The sequence below is a fragment of the Plasmodium yoelii genome (genome assembly GCF_900002385.2).
Source record: "Plasmodium yoelii strain 17X genome assembly, chromosome: 2".
Classification (NCBI taxonomy): domain Eukaryota; phylum Apicomplexa; class Aconoidasida; order Haemosporida; family Plasmodiidae; genus Plasmodium; species Plasmodium yoelii.
Window position 1 is genome coordinate 35846 of NC_036174.2, and position 19168 is coordinate 55013.

General features: G+C 20.4%; 6 protein-coding genes across 6 annotated transcripts; all 6 read right to left on the bottom strand.

Annotated features, from left to right (window-relative positions):
• Positions 1-730: 730 nt before the first annotated feature.
• Positions 731-1799, bottom strand: PY17X_0200301 (PIR protein; the record flags this gene model as incomplete). The annotated part of the gene is made up of 3 exons (XM_034637510.1): positions 731-796; positions 885-1649; positions 1785-1799. The coding sequence occupies 3 exons, from the start codon at positions 1797-1799 to the stop codon at positions 731-733; spliced, it is 846 nt and encodes a 281-aa protein (XP_034493341.1).
• A 2218-nt stretch (positions 1800-4017) lies between these two features.
• PY17X_0200331 (PIR protein) lies at positions 4018-5103 on the bottom strand (the record flags this gene model as incomplete). Its single annotated transcript, XM_022955970.1, has 3 exons — positions 4018-4104; positions 4195-4956; positions 5089-5103. The coding sequence occupies 3 exons, from the start codon at positions 5101-5103 to the stop codon at positions 4018-4020; spliced, it is 864 nt and encodes a 287-aa protein (XP_022810926.1).
• A 2385-nt stretch (positions 5104-7488) lies between these two features.
• PY17X_0200361 (PIR protein) lies at positions 7489-8513 on the bottom strand (the record flags this gene model as incomplete). The annotated part of the gene is made up of 3 exons (XM_022955975.1): positions 7489-7554; positions 7644-8378; positions 8499-8513. 3 exons carry the CDS (start codon positions 8511-8513, stop codon positions 7489-7491), a joined length of 816 nt encoding a protein of 271 aa, XP_022810927.1.
• A 2808-nt stretch (positions 8514-11321) lies between these two features.
• On the bottom strand, positions 11322-12193 carry PY17X_0200391 (fam-c protein; the record flags this gene model as incomplete). Its single annotated transcript, XM_723393.2, has 2 exons — positions 11322-11984; positions 12113-12193. 2 exons carry the CDS (start codon positions 12191-12193, stop codon positions 11322-11324), a joined length of 744 nt encoding a protein of 247 aa, XP_728486.2.
• A 1779-nt stretch (positions 12194-13972) lies between these two features.
• Positions 13973-15071, bottom strand: PY17X_0200421 (PIR protein; the record flags this gene model as incomplete). The annotated part of the gene is made up of 3 exons (XM_022955982.1): positions 13973-14065; positions 14156-14917; positions 15057-15071. 3 exons carry the CDS (start codon positions 15069-15071, stop codon positions 13973-13975), a joined length of 870 nt encoding a protein of 289 aa, XP_022810928.1.
• A 2571-nt stretch (positions 15072-17642) lies between these two features.
• Positions 17643-18539, bottom strand: PY17X_0200451 (PIR protein; the record flags this gene model as incomplete). Its single annotated transcript, XM_022955986.2, has 3 exons — positions 17643-17675; positions 17766-17900; positions 18102-18539. 3 exons carry the CDS (start codon positions 18537-18539, stop codon positions 17643-17645), a joined length of 606 nt encoding a protein of 201 aa, XP_022810929.2.
• Positions 18540-19168: the final 629 nt, after the last annotated feature.

A 19168-nucleotide genomic window follows, 5' to 3' on the forward strand; every position in this document is an offset into this window, starting at 1 on the left:
TTAATATAATGTTATACCTTTATGATAAATTAAAGCGTATAAATAAACTTCTATTAATACAAATGTAAAATACAAGATAATAGTAACTACAATTAAAACTTAAAAAATGTTGAAGCGTAATAATATTTTATAGACAATGTTATATTGTCGATTCTCGATCGATATTTCATGCATCTATATTTTATGATTATCTATTACTGTTCAGTTGGATAACATGATTTAAATTAAAATAAATATGATACAAATAATAAGTTTTACTAAATAAAATTTTCATCAAATAAGAAACATTGCGTTATGAAATATTCGATATAACCGCAGATTAACAAATTTTATATAATAGACAATTATGATGTTGAATAATACGAATTAATATATGCAATATAGACATTTTTTTTAATCATATTAAATCCATATGAACACTTAATTATATATATTATAACTTATAAAATATGTTATGTAACCCCTTCCACATTAATGGTTATATCCACTTTTTGGTTGCATATTTAGACTTTATATGTGATTAAACATACGGGATGATACATATATTAAATTAGTATTTAAGTTATAAAAAATTTAATGCAATGTAATACTTAGCCCTAACCTGGATATGGGTTCCACAACATAAAAACTATATAAAAACTATGATCAAAAATTACTCCCCAATAGACAATTTCTTAAAATACATCAATCTGCATACTCGGAATAATTTATTAATGATCCATTTTCTTCTTTATTTTTTTAGCTTTTCTCTTAAATGTTGTTTTTGAAATCGTTTCCGAAATCCAAATAACGAATACTAATATAAAATGTTAAGAAGCATACGTTTTCTTTGTTAATGTTTGCATATATATAATAAATTTTTTTTTTAATTCCTTATTATTTACCTTATAAACAATTCCCAATAAAATTGGTATTGCAACTAATATCGATAAAATTGGAATTAATTTGCTTGCTATCGAACTTGATGTAGCTTCAGAAATTATTTTTGTTATATCTGGAGTGGATGGCAAATTTTCACATTTTTTTTTTAAATTGTCATAATCAGTTAATAAATTAATCAATACATAAAAATAGCGGATATTTTCACCAATGTTATGATCTATGATAATTTTTTTATATATTTCAACAAATTGACGAGCTTTTTCGGAATGTTGCATGCAATTTGAGTTGCTTGTATCAAGATCATTATATATGCCACATAATGTATTAAATGCATCATATAATTTAGATATAATGCTCATATCCATACTTAAAATATATTTATTTCTATCTATAAGATCCTTATAGCTCTTATAACCAACAATATAATTTATATTATTATTATAATTATCATCTTCATTTATATATTTATTATAAAAAATCGTTCTATTGTCAGATCCATTACTTTTGATCAGGCTTAAGATATAACTTAACCATATCAAAATGTATTGAACAATATAGATGTTTCCTTTTGCAGCCGTTTCAAACACAGACTTATCCTTAAAGAATGTATTAAAAATATATAAACATCTAGCATTAATTTTATCGGTATCATCAACACAATTTCCATCAGTACAGTAACTTTTGTAATCTTCATCAGTTGTAAATTGATAGATTATACCATCGTCCGAATTGGAAATCACGTTCCTTAAAGGAAGTAACGTTTGACACTAAGAAAGCAGTTAAAAACAATTAATAAAACGCGAATTATTAAAAGTTTTATTAAAATAAAGTTTAATGATATTTATATATTGTCAATATCAAAAAATGTAAAGGAAATTATTATTATTAAAAAATGCATATACCACGTCCGTATCCATAGTGATGGAATTTTATTTTTGATTTGTAAATTGAGTAGAATCATGCTATTTTATATACACTGCATCAAATATGAGATGCAAATACTTTAACCCTATATATAACTGTCTGTAGTTAAATATACTATAAGTTTTTCAATAATAAAATAGTAGTATTACTAAAATCATATTATACTTATTTTATGACAATTAGCTAAATTACCTTAAATAGAGGGTTGTTTAATACACTTTTGATTAAATATATATATGATGCATTTTATACAAGAAATGCATTCTTACTAACATTTTGTATAACTATATTATAAAAATGAATATACATTTATAATGAATTTAAAGTATGTTTGAACATAGAAAAGAAATATATTTATATTTTATGTTTTAATGAATGTCCTTCAAAAATTTAAATACTATATAAATCTAAAAAATAAAAAATTAAATTATTACTATAATCCTTAAAATATATAAATAGTCATTTCTTAAAACATATTAAATAATTATACACTTGTTTCTAATACTATATATCATGTTTTATTAAAATTATAGTATTTTCAAATTAAGTTGCATTGTTTCCTTTCTATACAAATTATATAAATTTATATTGTTTTTAATGAATATAGATAAATTCAAAATTCATTTTAATGTGCTCAATAACTTTAGTTTTATTCCAATATACCTTATTGGATAATTTTATAATATAGTTTGCCATTTTTCCCATTCTTTAAAACAATTTGCACTGAATCCGTATTTATAAGCTTAAATAAGTTTTTATATGTAAATTGTTTTTAAAATAATACTTAGCAAATATTAACATATAAATATATATTAATAATATTTTAAAGTATAATAGAAAACTATGTTTAATTAGGTTGTTATATTACCTTTAAGAGAAGAGAGATAAGATATATTGCTATTCTAATCTATAAATTTAAATAAATGTTTGCTAAATGTTCTACATAATTCATTTTATTTTATACATTTTATTGTTATAGTTATCAATGTATATACATTCAAATAATTTATTAAAAATTCTATATTTTATTAATTCTACAAAAAACTATGATAATATAATATTGAATAATAAAATGATATTTAATATTAATTAAGTAATTAACCCTTTCTCAATTAATCCATATTTTTAGAATATAAAACTAAAATTTCCAAATTGGATCATTAACAAATATATAATGTATTATTATGTCTTTTCGATAAAATTAATATTTAATTATATGAAGGTTTCACAATAAAACAATATTTCAATATTAGTTACTAGTAGAGTAATTTATTATATTATATTTATAGGGGTATAATAATACATCATATCTATAATATTAAACTTTATTAATATATTTATATTTTATTTTTTAACTATTTTAAAATATAATTATTTATACCTCAAAACTATAAAGTTTACAAATTAATAGTGATTAATCTATTATTATACCTTATAATAAATAAATTAAAGCGTATGAAGCAACTTCTATTAATACAAGAAGATAATAGTAACTACAATTAAAAATTAAAAAAATCTTAGAAGCATAATAATATTTTATAGATAATGTTGTATTGTCGATTCTCGATCGATATCCCATGCATCTATATTTTATGAATATCTATTATACATTAGTAGTGTGCTTAATTAACATTAAAAATATAATCATTAATATGAATCGAATTATAATTATACTTTGATAATAATATTATTATACTTTCGGTTATAAAAATACGATTTGAATTAAAATAAATATGATACAAGTTATAAGTTCTACTTAATAAAATTTTTGTTAAATAAAGAAATATATTATGATATGCATAATTCTTTATAATTATGATTAACAAGCTTTATATAATAAATAATTATGATATATCATAATATGAATTAATATATGCAATATAGACATTTTATTCTTATCACATTAAATCGATATGAACACTTAATTATATATATTATAACTTATGAAAAAATATTATACAACCCCATTTATATTAGCTTATCCCCATTTGGGGGTGAATATTTGGGCATCATCTCTTGATTAAGAATACGGGATGGTACATATATTTAATTAGTGTTCAAATTACAAAAAATTAAATGCAATGTAATACTTATCCCTAACCCGAATATGGGTTCCACAACATAAAAACTATATAAAAATTATACAAAAATTACTTCCCAATAGACAACTTATTAACATATATTAATCATTATTAATATTCGAATCATATATTAATGAATCATTTTCTTCATTATATTTTTTATTTTTTCTCTTAAACATTGTTTTTGAGATCGTTTCCGAAATCCAAGTGACGAATACTAATATAAAAATTTTAAAAAATGTATAATTTATTTATATTCACAAATTAATCAGTGATGAATATATTGTTTAATTGATTTATTATTTACCTTATATTCAATTCCCAAGAAAATTGATACTGCAACAATCATAAATGCAATTGGAATTAGTGTCCTTTTTATTACGAATCTTCGTGAATATGTTGGAAGTGATGGAAAATTGCTAGATTGAGCACTATTACATTTATTTTTAAAATTACAATAATCATTTGATAATGTAGATAATAATTGATTATAGGGGCTGCCTTCACCATTATAATAATCTTCATTAAGTGCATCATACATTTCAACAAAATTTTTAGCATTATTTAAATAATTATCGCAATTTGAGTTTTTTTCAAGCTTAATATACATGTCACATAATAATATAAATGCATCATAAAAAATAGACATATCTATAATACTAATACTCATCAAATTTTCTTTTTTATCTATAAGATCCTTATAACTAGTATAAGCAGTAACCTTATTTATTTCTTTGTTATACTTCTCATCAGTATTTATATACATTTCATAAAAATGCTTTATACTGTCGTTTTCATAATTTCTGGCAAAGTATAACATATAACTTAACCATATCATAATGTATTCAACAATATTGATGTTTCTTTTTGCAACAGATACAAAATTATCAGAATTCTTAAAGAATGCATCAAGCAAATATAAAAATCCAGCATTAATTTTACCGGTATCATCATTACATTTATCATTAGTACAGTACTCTTCGAAATATTCCTTATTTGTAAATTCATAGTTTCGATTAGCGCTCAAATGATCGGGAAACGCGTCCCTTAGTTCCTGGAACTTTTTACACTAAGAAATCATTTAAAAACAATTAATATAACGTGTATTATTGAAAATTTTATTAAAATAAAGTTTAATGATATATATGATACAATATCATAAAATGTAAAGGAAATTATTATTATTAAAAAATGCATATACTATATCGGCATCCATTATAATGGGATTTTATTTTTGATTTGTAAATTTAATAAAATCATGCTGTTTTATATACACAACCCTCAATATGCGACGCAAATACTTTAACCCTATATGTAACAACGGTCTGTAGTTAAATATATTATAAGTTTTTCAATAATTAAATTAATATAGAATAATATAATAATGTTATCACCAAAGAAACGTTCTATTTGTGTTTATGCTAATTAGCTAAGTTACCTTAAATAGAGAGTTGCTTAATACAATTTTTATTAAATATATATGTAATGAATTTTATACAAAAAATGATATTCTTACTAACATCTGGTATATCTTTATTATAAAAATGGATATCCTTTTATAATGAATTTAAAGTATGTTTGAACATATGAAAGGAATATATTATATCTTATGTTTTGGTCATTGTCCTTCAAAAATTTAAATACTGTATAAATCTAAAAAGTTAAAAATTATATTATTACTATAATCCTTAAAATATATATATAGTCATTTCTTAAAACATATTAAATAATTATACACTTGTTTCTAACACTATATACCATGCTTTATTAAAATTATAGTATTTTCAAATTAAGTTGCATTGTTCCCTTTCTATGCAATTATATAAATTTATATTGTTTTTAATGAATGTAGATAAATTCAAAATTCATTTTAATGTGCTCAATAACTTTTTTTTATTCCAATATACCTTATTGGATAATTTTATAATATATTTTCTCATCTTTTCCATTCTTTAAAACACCAATTATCACTGAACCCGTACTTATTAATATATTTATAAGCTTAAATAAGTCTTTGAATGCATATTATTTTTAAAATAATGCTCAGTAAATATTAAACATATATACCTACTGATGATATTTTAAAGTATAATAGAAAACTATGTTTAATTAGGTTGTTATATTACCTTTAAGAGGAGAGAGATAAGATATATTGCTATTTTAATATATAAATTTAAATAAATATTCATTAAATGTTCTACATAATTCATTTTATCTTATATATTTTATTGTTATAGTTATCAATGTATATACATTCAAATAATTTATTAAAAATTCTATATTTTATTAATTCTATGATAACATAATGTTGTTTGTAATTAAGTACGATTCACTAAACATTGATAGTATAATATCCATTAATATGGAATAATAAAATGACATTTAACATGAATTAAATTTTTATCATTTTCTCCATGGATCCAAATTTTTATAATATAAAACCACATATCCCAAAGTCGATCTTTAACAAATATATAAAAATTATATCATTATAATGCATTATTATTTGTCTTTTTGATAAAATTAATATTTAATTGTATTCAGTTTCCACAATAAAACAATATTTCAATATTAATTATTGGTATAGTATTTTATTAGTTTATATGTATAGTCATATAATAATAACGCATTATATCTATAATCTTATTTATAATTATTGAAAAAAATATAATATGAAATTTTATTAATATACTTACATTTTATTTTTTTAATTTTTTGAAATATAATTTATTTATGCCTCAAAACTATGAAGTTTAAAAATAAATAGTTAATAATTTAATATTATACCTTTATAGAAAATAAATTAATGTATATAAAGCATCTTTTATTAATACTAATTAATTTGAACACAAATGTAAAGGAAATACAAAAGAGAATAGTAACTACAATTAAAACATCAAAAATATTGATATATAGTGTATTTTTTATGTATTACAAAAAATATTAGATTCATAACATGCCTTTTATAGATAATGTTGTATTGTCGATTCTCGATCGATAATTTATGAATCTATATTTTATGGCTATCCATTATTACAGTTCAGTTGGATAACATGATTTAAATTAAAATAAATATGTCACAAATAATAAGTTTTACTAAATAAAATTTTCATTAAATAAAGAAATGTATTGTATATTATGATATGCATAATTCAATATAACCACATATTAACTTTTATATAGGCAATTATGATATAGCATAATATGAATTAATATATGTAATATAGTTATTTTACTTTAATCATATTAAATAAATATTAACACTCAATTATATATATTATAACTTATGAACAAATGTTATTTGGCCCTTTTCATATTAATGGCAATGCTCCTTTGGGAGTACATATTTTTAACTTCATCGCGAAATTAAACATACGGTATGATACATATATTAAATTAGTGTTTAAGTTATAAAAAATTAAATGCAATATAATACTTAGCCCTAACCCAGATACGGGTTCCACAACATAAAAGCTATATAAAAATTATGCAAAAATTACTTATTTTCAAATAGACAATTTCTTAAAATATATTAATCATTATTACTATTCATGGAATAATCACTACTCTTCGAATAATATATTAATGATCAGTTTCTTCTTTACTTTTTTAGTTTTTCTCTTAAATGTTGTTTTTGAGATCGTTTTCGAAATCCAAATAACGAATACTAATATAAAATGTTAAGAAGTATACGATTTATTTGTTAACGTTTGCATATATTTAATGAAAATAATTTTTAAATTCCTTATTATTTACCTTATAAGAAACTCCCAATAAAATTGATGCTGCAACAAATATAATTGCAATTGAAATTAGTGTATTTTTTGTTACTGAACTTCGTGAACAAGTTACAAGTGGTATGCCATCCTCACACCAAATACTATTATAATTATTTTCAAAATCTTTATAATCTTTTGATAAACTTAACCATAGTTGTAAATAAGAACTTCCTTTAGTAATATCAAAAACATTTTTAACTTTTTCACATTTTTCAAAAAATTCTCCAGCATCTTCTAAACATTTATTGCATTCAGTATTTGTTTTTGCATCAATTTCAATATACATGTTACATAATGATTTAAATGCATCATAAAAATTAGATATATCTTTAATATCAATATCCATTGATCTTATTTTTTCTTCTATAACACCCATATTAATATCATCATCACTAACATTACATATTTTCCCCTTATAAAAATCAATTTTTTCTATACGGTTAGTATAAAAATCGTATAATTTGGTGGTTCCATTTTCTTTTTTTTGATTTAGTTTATAACTTAACCATAAAATAGCGTATTCCAAAATTTTATCACTTTCTAAACTTTCAAGATTATTTAGTAACATTATAAAACCAGAGATAATCTTTTCTTCATCACTACTACAGTTACTACCAGGGCAATACGTACTTAAAAAAATTCCAGAAGTATCTTCTCTCGGGTTGTTCAGATCATCAAAAAAATATGTATCAATATCATTAATTAATTTACACTACGAATATATTTTGCAAATTAAACAAAAAAATGTATTAACATAAATGGTACTATAATTAAAATTAATATAATTTATAGTAATACAACATACGAATAATATAAGAAAAAGGATATATACCACATTAGAATTCATTATAATGAAATTCTGTTATAATTGGAGATTATGCGGGGTGATGTTGTTTAAATATATTGCATAGAATATATGGTATATTTACTTAAGCTATTTGCATAGCAGTTATCTTTCGTTAGACATATTATTCTTAATTTTAATTTCATATAAAATAATAATACATTAGTATTACTAAAATATTATACATATTTTATGGCACTTAGCTAAATTACCTTAAATAGAAGGTTGCTTATACACTTTTGTCATATATATATATATGATGAATTTTATACAAAAAATACTATTCTTACTAACATTTGGTATAACTTTATTATAAAAATGGATATACTTTTATAATCAATTTAAAAAATATATACTTATATGATTTTATATAGAACATAAACAACGTCATAAAACTCAAATACTGCACAACTATAAAAAATTAAGAATGTTATTATTATTAGAATTCTTAAAGTATATAAATAGTAATTTTTTAAATATATTAAATTTGTATATACTTGTTTCTTATAATATATATTATAGTTTTTTCTAAAATAATAGCATTCTCAAATTTAGCTACATGCTCCATTTTCTATGAAAATTGTATAAATTTATATTATTTTTATTTAATATAGATAAATTAAAAAATAATTTTAATGCGTTAAATAACTTTATTTTTATTCCTACATATCCCAATTTAGAAGTATTATCTGTTGGGTAATTTTATTATATATTTTCCCATCTTTTCCATTCTTTAAAACACCAATTAGCACTGAATCCTATTTATAAGCTTAAATAAGTCTTTGAATGCATATTATTTTTAAAAGAATACTTAGTAAATATTAACAAATAAATAAGTATTGATGCAAATTTTAAAGTATAATAGAAAAATGTGCTTAATTAGGTTGTTATATTACTCTTTGGTGGGGAGAGATAAGATATATTTCCTTTTTTAATATATAAATTTAGATAAATATTCGTTAAATACTCTGTATTGCTCATTTTTATCTTATATATTCTACTGATATAGTTATCAATGTTATACATTCAAAAAATTTATTAAAAATTCTATATTTTATTAATTCTACGATAAAACAATGCTATTTTGGATTATAAAATATGATTCATTAAACAATGATAATATAATATGTATTATTGAAATGGCATTTGACATTAATTGAGTCTTTAAAAATTCCTTCATTAATCCATATTTTATAATATAAAATTACAAATCCCCAATTGGATCTTTAACAAAATATATAACATTGATACCTTTATAATGTATTATTATTTATCTTTTCGATAATATTAATGTTTAATTATATCAAGGTTTCACAATAAAACATTATTTCAATATTAGTTATTAGTATACCATTTTACTAGTCTATATTTATAGGCATATAATGATAACGCAATTTTATATACCAAATTGTTTAAAGTATTATAACAAACTATAACATAAAATTTTATTATATACTTATATTTTATTTTTTAACTATTTAAAAATATAATTTATTTATACTTCAAAACAATAAAGTTTAAAAATTAATAGTGATTAATCTAATAGTAGACCTTCATAGTAAACAAATTAATGTATATATAAGTATCCCTATTATTTGAATTTAAAATATTAATATAAAATGATACTATATATAATTGTTATTTTAAAGGATATTATACATATATCTATAATTTATTTTTTTATTAATATCCATATTTTTATTGATTATTAAAAATGTTAGATGTATAAAATGCCTTTTATAGATAACGTTGTATTCTCGATCGATATTTTATGAATATCTATTATTACATTTCAGTTGGATAACACGATTTAAATCAAAATAAATATGATACAAGTTATAAGTTTTACTAAATAAAATTTTCATCAAATAAAGAAACATATTGCGTTATGCATAATTTGATGTAACCACTTATTAACAAATTTTATATAATAGGAATTATTATATAGCAAATATCTATATTAATATATGTAATATGAACATTTTTTTTAATAATATTAAATCGATGTGAGTACTCAATTATTTATATTATAACTTATGAAAAAAGGTTATGTGGTCCTTTTCATATTAATGACAGTACCCCTTTTGGGGTAGTATATTTAAACATCATTCCTAGATTAAGCATACGGGAATTGTCATATATTTAATCACCCATTTATAGACAAATAAATATGATAAAATTATAAACAAATTAATAAAAATATAACCCCAACCCAAAACATAGGTTCCATAAAACAAAACTATAACACATAGTACAGAATCATGACCCAAAATACAGATTCCCTAAAACGCATCCTTGAACGTTTTCATATACATATATATCACCATAATACTATTGATTCAATTAGATAATTGTAATGTATCTATGAAATTTTTTATAGTATCATTCTATTATTAAACTTCAAAAGATGAAATTTCGTCAAATTTTACTTTCATTATATAAAATATAAACATATGTATATAATATAAAATTGTATGCATACAAATAATAAATACTATGATTATAGAAAATGGATCAATCTTATTTCAATTATTAATTATTTTCGGAACACTATTTCACAAATTATATACTATAAATAAGTATATATAATGAAATTCATATAAATATATATGTTAGTATTTTATTCAAATATATAATCAAAATATGTTACATTTATTTTAATAATTACATAATAAATTATAAACTTAAAAAATGAGGTCGTAAATGTAGAAAAAATAAGCATAATTCGTTCGTCTAAAGGTATCACATATTAAAAATTGTAGTTTAAGTGATAATTAGAAAGAATTCTTTTGTTCGTTTTTTAGTTCGATATCACTTGAATATAATTATTATATGAATATTATTCTCTTGGTTTTCTATTTGATGATAATTTTCTAATTCTTCTTTTAAACGTAAAAAAAACTTTAAATGTTCTGGATCTTTTACAGGAACGTCATGCGGAATATTTTTCACCAACAATGTTATCTTAGGAACGGGTTCTTTATCATTTGAAGGTTTGATTCCTATTGATTTTTTATAATGTGATAAAAACTCTAAAGCTTCTGGATTTTTTACAAGAACGAGATCCATAAATTGTTGCATCTGCAATCCTCCCTTAGAAATATATTTATTGTTATTTGATGGTTCTATTTCTAATTTTTCTTTTAAAAGTAATAAAAGCTTTAAAAGTTCTGGATCTGTTACAGGAAAGGCATGTTGAATTTTTCCCAATCGCACTATTAAATTAGGAATAGAGTCATTGTTATTTGAAGATGTTCCAGCTGTTTGATTACATGAATGAGTTAAGGATACTTTTGTTCTTTTATTTTTTTTATTTCTTTTAAATATATTAAAACAATTGAATCCTCTATCATCTTCATCTTTAGAATTGTTATTCTTTAATTGCGTTTCTCGTTTAGATTCTATATCATTTTGTTCGTTACTTTTGTTTCTTTCTTTGGTACCACGAATACTTTTATTTCTTACATCAGATACCTTATATTGGTAATACAAGTGAATAAACATACAATATATATATGCGTTAATGTATACGCCACAACATGTAAATAACCACATTATATAATTTTCTATATATTAGTTTATATTTTGTTTTGGTAACTTACTTTCTGTTCGGAGCAATGTATTGGTACAGCCAAAAGGGAGTAGATTACGATACAAACTAAACTAAATATCCTTTTATTCATTTTCTTACTAATAAAACGTGTTTCCTAGAAGTAGTACGATTTAAATAACATATATGTTTTATTATTTTTCAATTTCCTTTTTATCTACTATTATTGTATAACAATAATGCTATTAGTTAATGTTACAATTTGTTTAATTCTAATTTATGTAAGTAAATTATTTGATATTTATGAATTTATATATTGCTTCTATTTTAAATCATTCACAAATTTATGAACATGCAATTATAAGTTAACAAAATTTATTACTTTATTTTAAATTTTACTTTAATATAAATAATAAAAATACATAAATAATATAATTTATTCTAAATACATAAAAATGTATATATTTGTTCTGACTGTTTTTATTTGTTTGAACCATTATATTTAATATAACATAGTTATTTTTAATACTTAAAATATAAATAAATTAATGCACTAATTTATATTAATATATCATCATATAAATATATAACAACTGCTATCATCAGAGATATAAACATGCAATTTCTAAAAATTTTATATTTAGTTTTTTTTCAAATAACAACCAATTTTCGAAAATATTGCATTATTTTAATTATATACAAATAAGTTCATGTAACAAATTCAACCTAAAATATATTTTTTCATATTTTTGTATAAATAAGTCTTTATTATAATTTAAAGGCTCATTTAATAACATGTTTGATAGTTTATAAACTTATATTTTTCTATTGGCGTTTGTCTACATGCAAATTAATATATATTAATTATGGTAATAACATATTAGATGCATATACATTGTAAATCAATATATGCAAATATATGAAAAGCAATTAACAAAAGTTATTGTTTGCATCTAAATGCATTCTGATTTGTTATACTTCTCAAATGTTTAATATTATTTAATAATATTCTACATTTTATTTTTCTTCGTTTTTTAAAATATATAATCTATCCATAAATTGGTATATAATAATTTTATTTATAAATATATCTCAAAATGTACAACATCGAATATGTTATTTCTATTAAAATAATATAAAATATTAAAATTTTTAAATGTAATTCAAAAAACAATCAATTATAATATTAAATCACAAAAATAATACATATAGAACTAATTTATTTTTATCTCAAATCGGAAAATGAAATATACTTAATTCTATTAACTTTTATTTTCATCATATTTATTTAACAGATGCTAAAACACTTTTTGTATTTAAACAATACAATATTTTGAATTTTATAAATAATAATTAAAGACAAATAAATAATATAAATCAGTATAATATAAAATTTATTTTATGTTTTATTATAAAATAAGAAACAAACTATTTACATGTATCATATATATACAATACTTCTTTATATTAATAGACAAATTTACTTTTAGTATTATTTAAATTTATACATTTTTTAAATTCGACATCAAATATAAGTTAATTAAATTTATCATTAACACGAAATGCAATTCTTATAGTTTGTAAACATATATTATTTTATTCGTTCCTTTCCATATTAATCTTCATTCTCATTTTTTCTATTACATATTTAGACTTAATATGAATCTTAATAACTCTAACTTATCCTATACATATTTTTAATAATTTACTTCCTATATATATTTAAAACAATTCTTTAAACTAATAAATGTTATCAAATTATAAAAAATTAAATTCAAAATTAAATGCAATATAACACTTAACCATAACCCGAATATGGGTTTCACAACATAAACACTATATAAAAATTATGCAAAAATTACTTCCCAATAAACAGCTTCTTAACATATACTAATCATTATTAATATTCGAATCATATATTATTTGTCATTTTCTTCTTTATATTTTTTATTCTTTCTCTTAAACATTGCTTTTGAGATCGTTTCCGAAATCCAAATAACGAATACTAATATAAAAATTTTAAAAAATGTATAATTTATTTATATTCACAAATTAATCAGTGCTGAATATATTGTTTAATTGACTTATTATTTACCTTATATGAAATACCCAAGAAAATTGATACTGTAACAAATATAAATGCAATTGGAATTAGTGTCCTTTTTATTAAAAATTTTCGTGAATATGTTGGAAGTAATGGAAAGTTGCTAGATTGCGCATTTTTACATACATTTTTAAAATTATAATAATCATTTGATAATGTAGATAATAATTGATTATAGGGGCTGTCTTTACCATTATTATAATCTTCATTAAGTTCATCATATTTTTTAACAAAATTTTTAGCATATTTCAAATAATTCTTGCAATCTGGCTGTTTTGCATCAAATATATTATACATATTACATAATTCATTAAATGCATGATAAAATTTAGACATATCTTTAATACCAATACTCATCAAATTTTGTTTTTTATTTATAAGATCCTTATAACTACTATAATCAGTAACACCATCTATTTTCTTATTATACTTCTCATCATTATTTATATATTGATTATAAAAATCATTTAGATTGGTGATTCCCTCATGTGATTTTAGGCTTAATATATAACTTAACCATATGATAATGTACTCAACAACATCGATATTATTTTTTGAATTAACTCTAAACGTGTCAGAACTCCCAAAGAGCTCATTAAATAAATGTAAGCACGCAGCATTGATTTTAGCGAGATCACTATCACATGTTTGATTATTACAATACTCTTTGAAAAAACTATCATTTATAAATTTATGCTTTCTATTATTCGATTCATATATAAAATTCGTCCTTACATAAACGAACTTACCCCACTAAAAAAACATTTAAAAAAAATTATTAGAAATGTGCATTACTGAAAATATTATTAAAATAAAGTTTAATGATATTTATATATAATACTACATCAAAAAGTGTAAAGGAAAAAAATTTTATTAAAGAAAATGTATATACCATATACCCAGCCATTATAATCAGATTTTATTTTTGGTTTGTAAATTGAGTAGAAGCATGCTCTTTTATATGTACTGCACCAAATGTGTGACGCAAATGTTTTAACTCAATATATAACAGCTGTCTGTAGTTAAATATATGATATGTTTTTCAATAATTAAATTAATATAGAATAATAAAATAATGTTATTACTAAAGAAGCTTTCTATTTGTATATATACTAATTAGTTAAGTTACCTTAAATAGAGAGTTGCTTAATACAATTTTGATTAAATATATATGTAATGAATTTTATACAAAAAAATGATATTCTTACTAACATCTGGTACATCTTTATTATAAAAATGGATATCCTTCTATAAAGAATTTAAAGTATTTTTTAACATAAAAAAGGAATATATTTATATCTTATGTTTTGATGATTGTCCTTCAAAAAATTAAATGCTGTATAAATCTAAAAGAATAAAAATTATATTATTACTATAATCCTTAAAATATATAAATAGTCTATTTTTTAAATATATTAAATATTTAAATACTTGTTTCTAATACAATAAACCACAGTTTTATTAAAATTATAATATTTTCAAATTAAGTTATTTTACTTACATCTATATGCAAATTATATAAATTTATATTGTTTTTAATGAATGTATATAAATTCACAATTCATTTTAATCATTTCTATAACTTTATTTTTATTCCTACATATTCCAATTTAGAAGTATTCTTTATTTAGTAATTTTATAACGTTTTCTATATTTTTCCACCGTTAAAGCGGCAATTAGCACTGAACCCGTATTTATAAGCTCAAATAAGTCTTTTAATGCATTTTTTTTTAAAATTATACTTAATAGATATTAAATATTAATATATAAATAAGTATTGATGCTAATTTTAAAGTATATATAAAACTATGTTTAATTATGTTGTTATATTGCCCTTTTAGATGAGAGAGATAAGATATATTTTCTCTTTTAATATATAAATTTAGATAAATATTCGTTAAATTTTTTACATTGTTCATCTTTATCTTATATGTTTTATGGTTATTGTTATCAATGTATATACATTTAAATAATTTATTAAAAATTCTATATTTTATTAATTCTATGATAAAGAAATGCTATTTTATATTAAAAAAATGACATTTCATTAAACACTTATAATAGAATATGCGTTAATATAGAATTATAAAAAGACATTTAACATGAATTGATTCGTTATCATTTTCTCCATAAATCCAAATTTTTATAATATAAAACCATATATCCCAAATTGGATCTTTAACAAAATATATAGCATTTATGCCTTTATAATGTATTAGTATGTGTCTTTTCTATAAAATTAATATTTAATTATATGAAATTTCCACAATAAAGAAATATTTTAATAATGGTTATTAGTAGAATATTTTACTAGTTTATATGTATAGGTATATAATAATAACGCATTATATCTATCATATTATTTATAATTATTAGAACACAATATGATATGAAATTTAATTAATATACTTATATTTTTTCTTTTGACTATTTTAAATATAATATATTTCTAATTTATTTATACCTAAAAACTATAAAGTTTAAAAATTAATAGTTAATAATTTAATATTATACCTTTATGGGAATAAATTAATGCATATAAAGCAAATTTTATTAATAATAATTAATTTTAATACAAATATAAAGGGAATACAAAAAGATAATAGTAGATACAATTAAAACTTAAAAAATATTATATATAGTGTGATTTTTGTTGTATTACAAAAAATGTTAGATGCATAACATCATGTTGTAGATAATGTTGTATCGTCGAATTTCGATCGATATTTTATGAATCTATACTTTATGATTATCTATTATACATTAGTAGTGTGGTTAATTAACATTAAAAATATAATCATTAATATGAAGGTATATTATAATGTAGGTAATTGTTCCAAATGAATCGAATTATAATTTATACCATTATATATAATAATGTTATACAGTTCGGTTATCAAAATAAAATTTAAATTAAAATAATTGTGACACAAATTAGAAGATTACTGTATAAAATATTTCATCATATAAATAAACATATTGTTATATTCATGATTCAATATAGCTATGGGTTAACAAGTCTTATATAATAAATAATAAGGGTTCTTATGTATATTAGCCAAAAAATAGTAATAAAATATATATGAACGGATTAGACATAAGTATTATAGCTTATAAATATATTATGCGATCCCTTTCATATTAACTTATGCCCCTTTTTTGTTGAATATTTGTACTTTTGAATTTCATCTCGTGATTAAACATACGGGATTGTACATATATTTAATTAGTGTTCAAATTATAAAAAATTAAATGTAATGTAATACTTAATCCTAACCCGAATATGGGTTCTACAAACACAATCCTGACCCACAACATAAAAACTATATAAAAATTATGCAAAAATTACTTATTTCCAAATACTGTTTCTTAAATATACCAATCATTATTACTGTTCCTGAAATGGTCACTACTCTTTGAATCATATATTAATGATCAGTTTTCTTCTTTATTTTTTTAGTTTTTCTCTTAATTGTTTTTAACCTCGTTTCCGAGACCTAAATAACGAATACTAATATAAAAAATAAAATAAATGCATAACTTATCTATATTCACAAATCACTCATTTCTGAATATATTTTTTAATTGACTTATTATTTACCTTATAAGAAATTCCTAAAAAAATTCCTATTGCACCAAATGTCGATAAAACTATAAATAATTTATTTGCTATCGGCCAACTTGATGAAATAACTTCAGAAGTTTGTGTTTTTTCTATCGTTGGGAAGGATGAAAACTTGGAACAATTAACACCACTGCATTTTTTTTAAATTATTATAATCAGTTGATAAACTAGACAATACTTGATAACAAGGGTTGTATTCAGTAATATTAGGATCTTTGTTAAGTTCTTCATATTTTTCAACAAATTATTTAGATTTTTTTAAATAATTTTTGCAATCTGTATTTTCTTTTTTATACTCACTGTACATATTACATAAAATTTAGATATAATTCTCATATCCATATTCATCAAATCTTGTTTTTTATTTATAAGATTCTTATAATCAGTAGCATCTTTTATACCCGTATTATACTTTTCATCACTATTTATAAATGTACTATAAAAATATTTTAGATTGTTGGTTCCATAATTATTCTTTAGGCTTAACATATAACCTAACCACGTCATAATGTATCCAACATATTCCTTATTGTTATTTTTAAAATTCATTATGTTTCCAGGAATTTTGTATGCTTCAATAAATAAATGCATACACAAAGGGTTAAGTTCATCAAAAATGCTGTTACATTTATATTTTTTTGATTCTCTACCAAAAGGGGAATACCGAATGTAATGTCCATTTTTCGAACGTATTGTATCCAAATAAAATTTGTCTTTATTAAAAACATTATCAAAATTTTGAAATATCATACAGTAAGAAAATTTATTAAAATAAAGTTTAATAATAATATACAGGCAATATATCATATAAAATTTAAGGTGATCGTTTTTATTTAAAAATAATGTATTTACCACTTAGACATTGTAATGAAATTTTGTTTTTAATCTGGATATTAAATGATATCGTATCATTTTTATATAAAACCTATATACTATACCAAAATAAGTTATACAATTACGTGTCTTTCTATATAAAATTGTCTATAGATAATCATATTATTAATCTTAAATTAGTATATAATATAGTAGTGTATGGGGAATAACACATTTATTTTTATGATAGTTTAGATAAACCTTCTAAATTTTTCATTTTTTTGAAAAGCTTTGATCATACCCATAAAATCATTACACATATCTATATAATCTCGGAATAATAATGTATATCATTGTATTTGTAGGTTTACATATGGGGACAAGATGTATTATATATTAGTTTTAATAAAGTGATTCCAACCTTATATAACTGTAAATATATAAAAAAATAAAAATGCATTATATCTCATTATTCAATATAATTTATTGATATTTGTTATTATTTTGTAAGGAATATTATATATTTTAGTATTAGCTCTAGTAAAGATAACACACATTTTTATTTA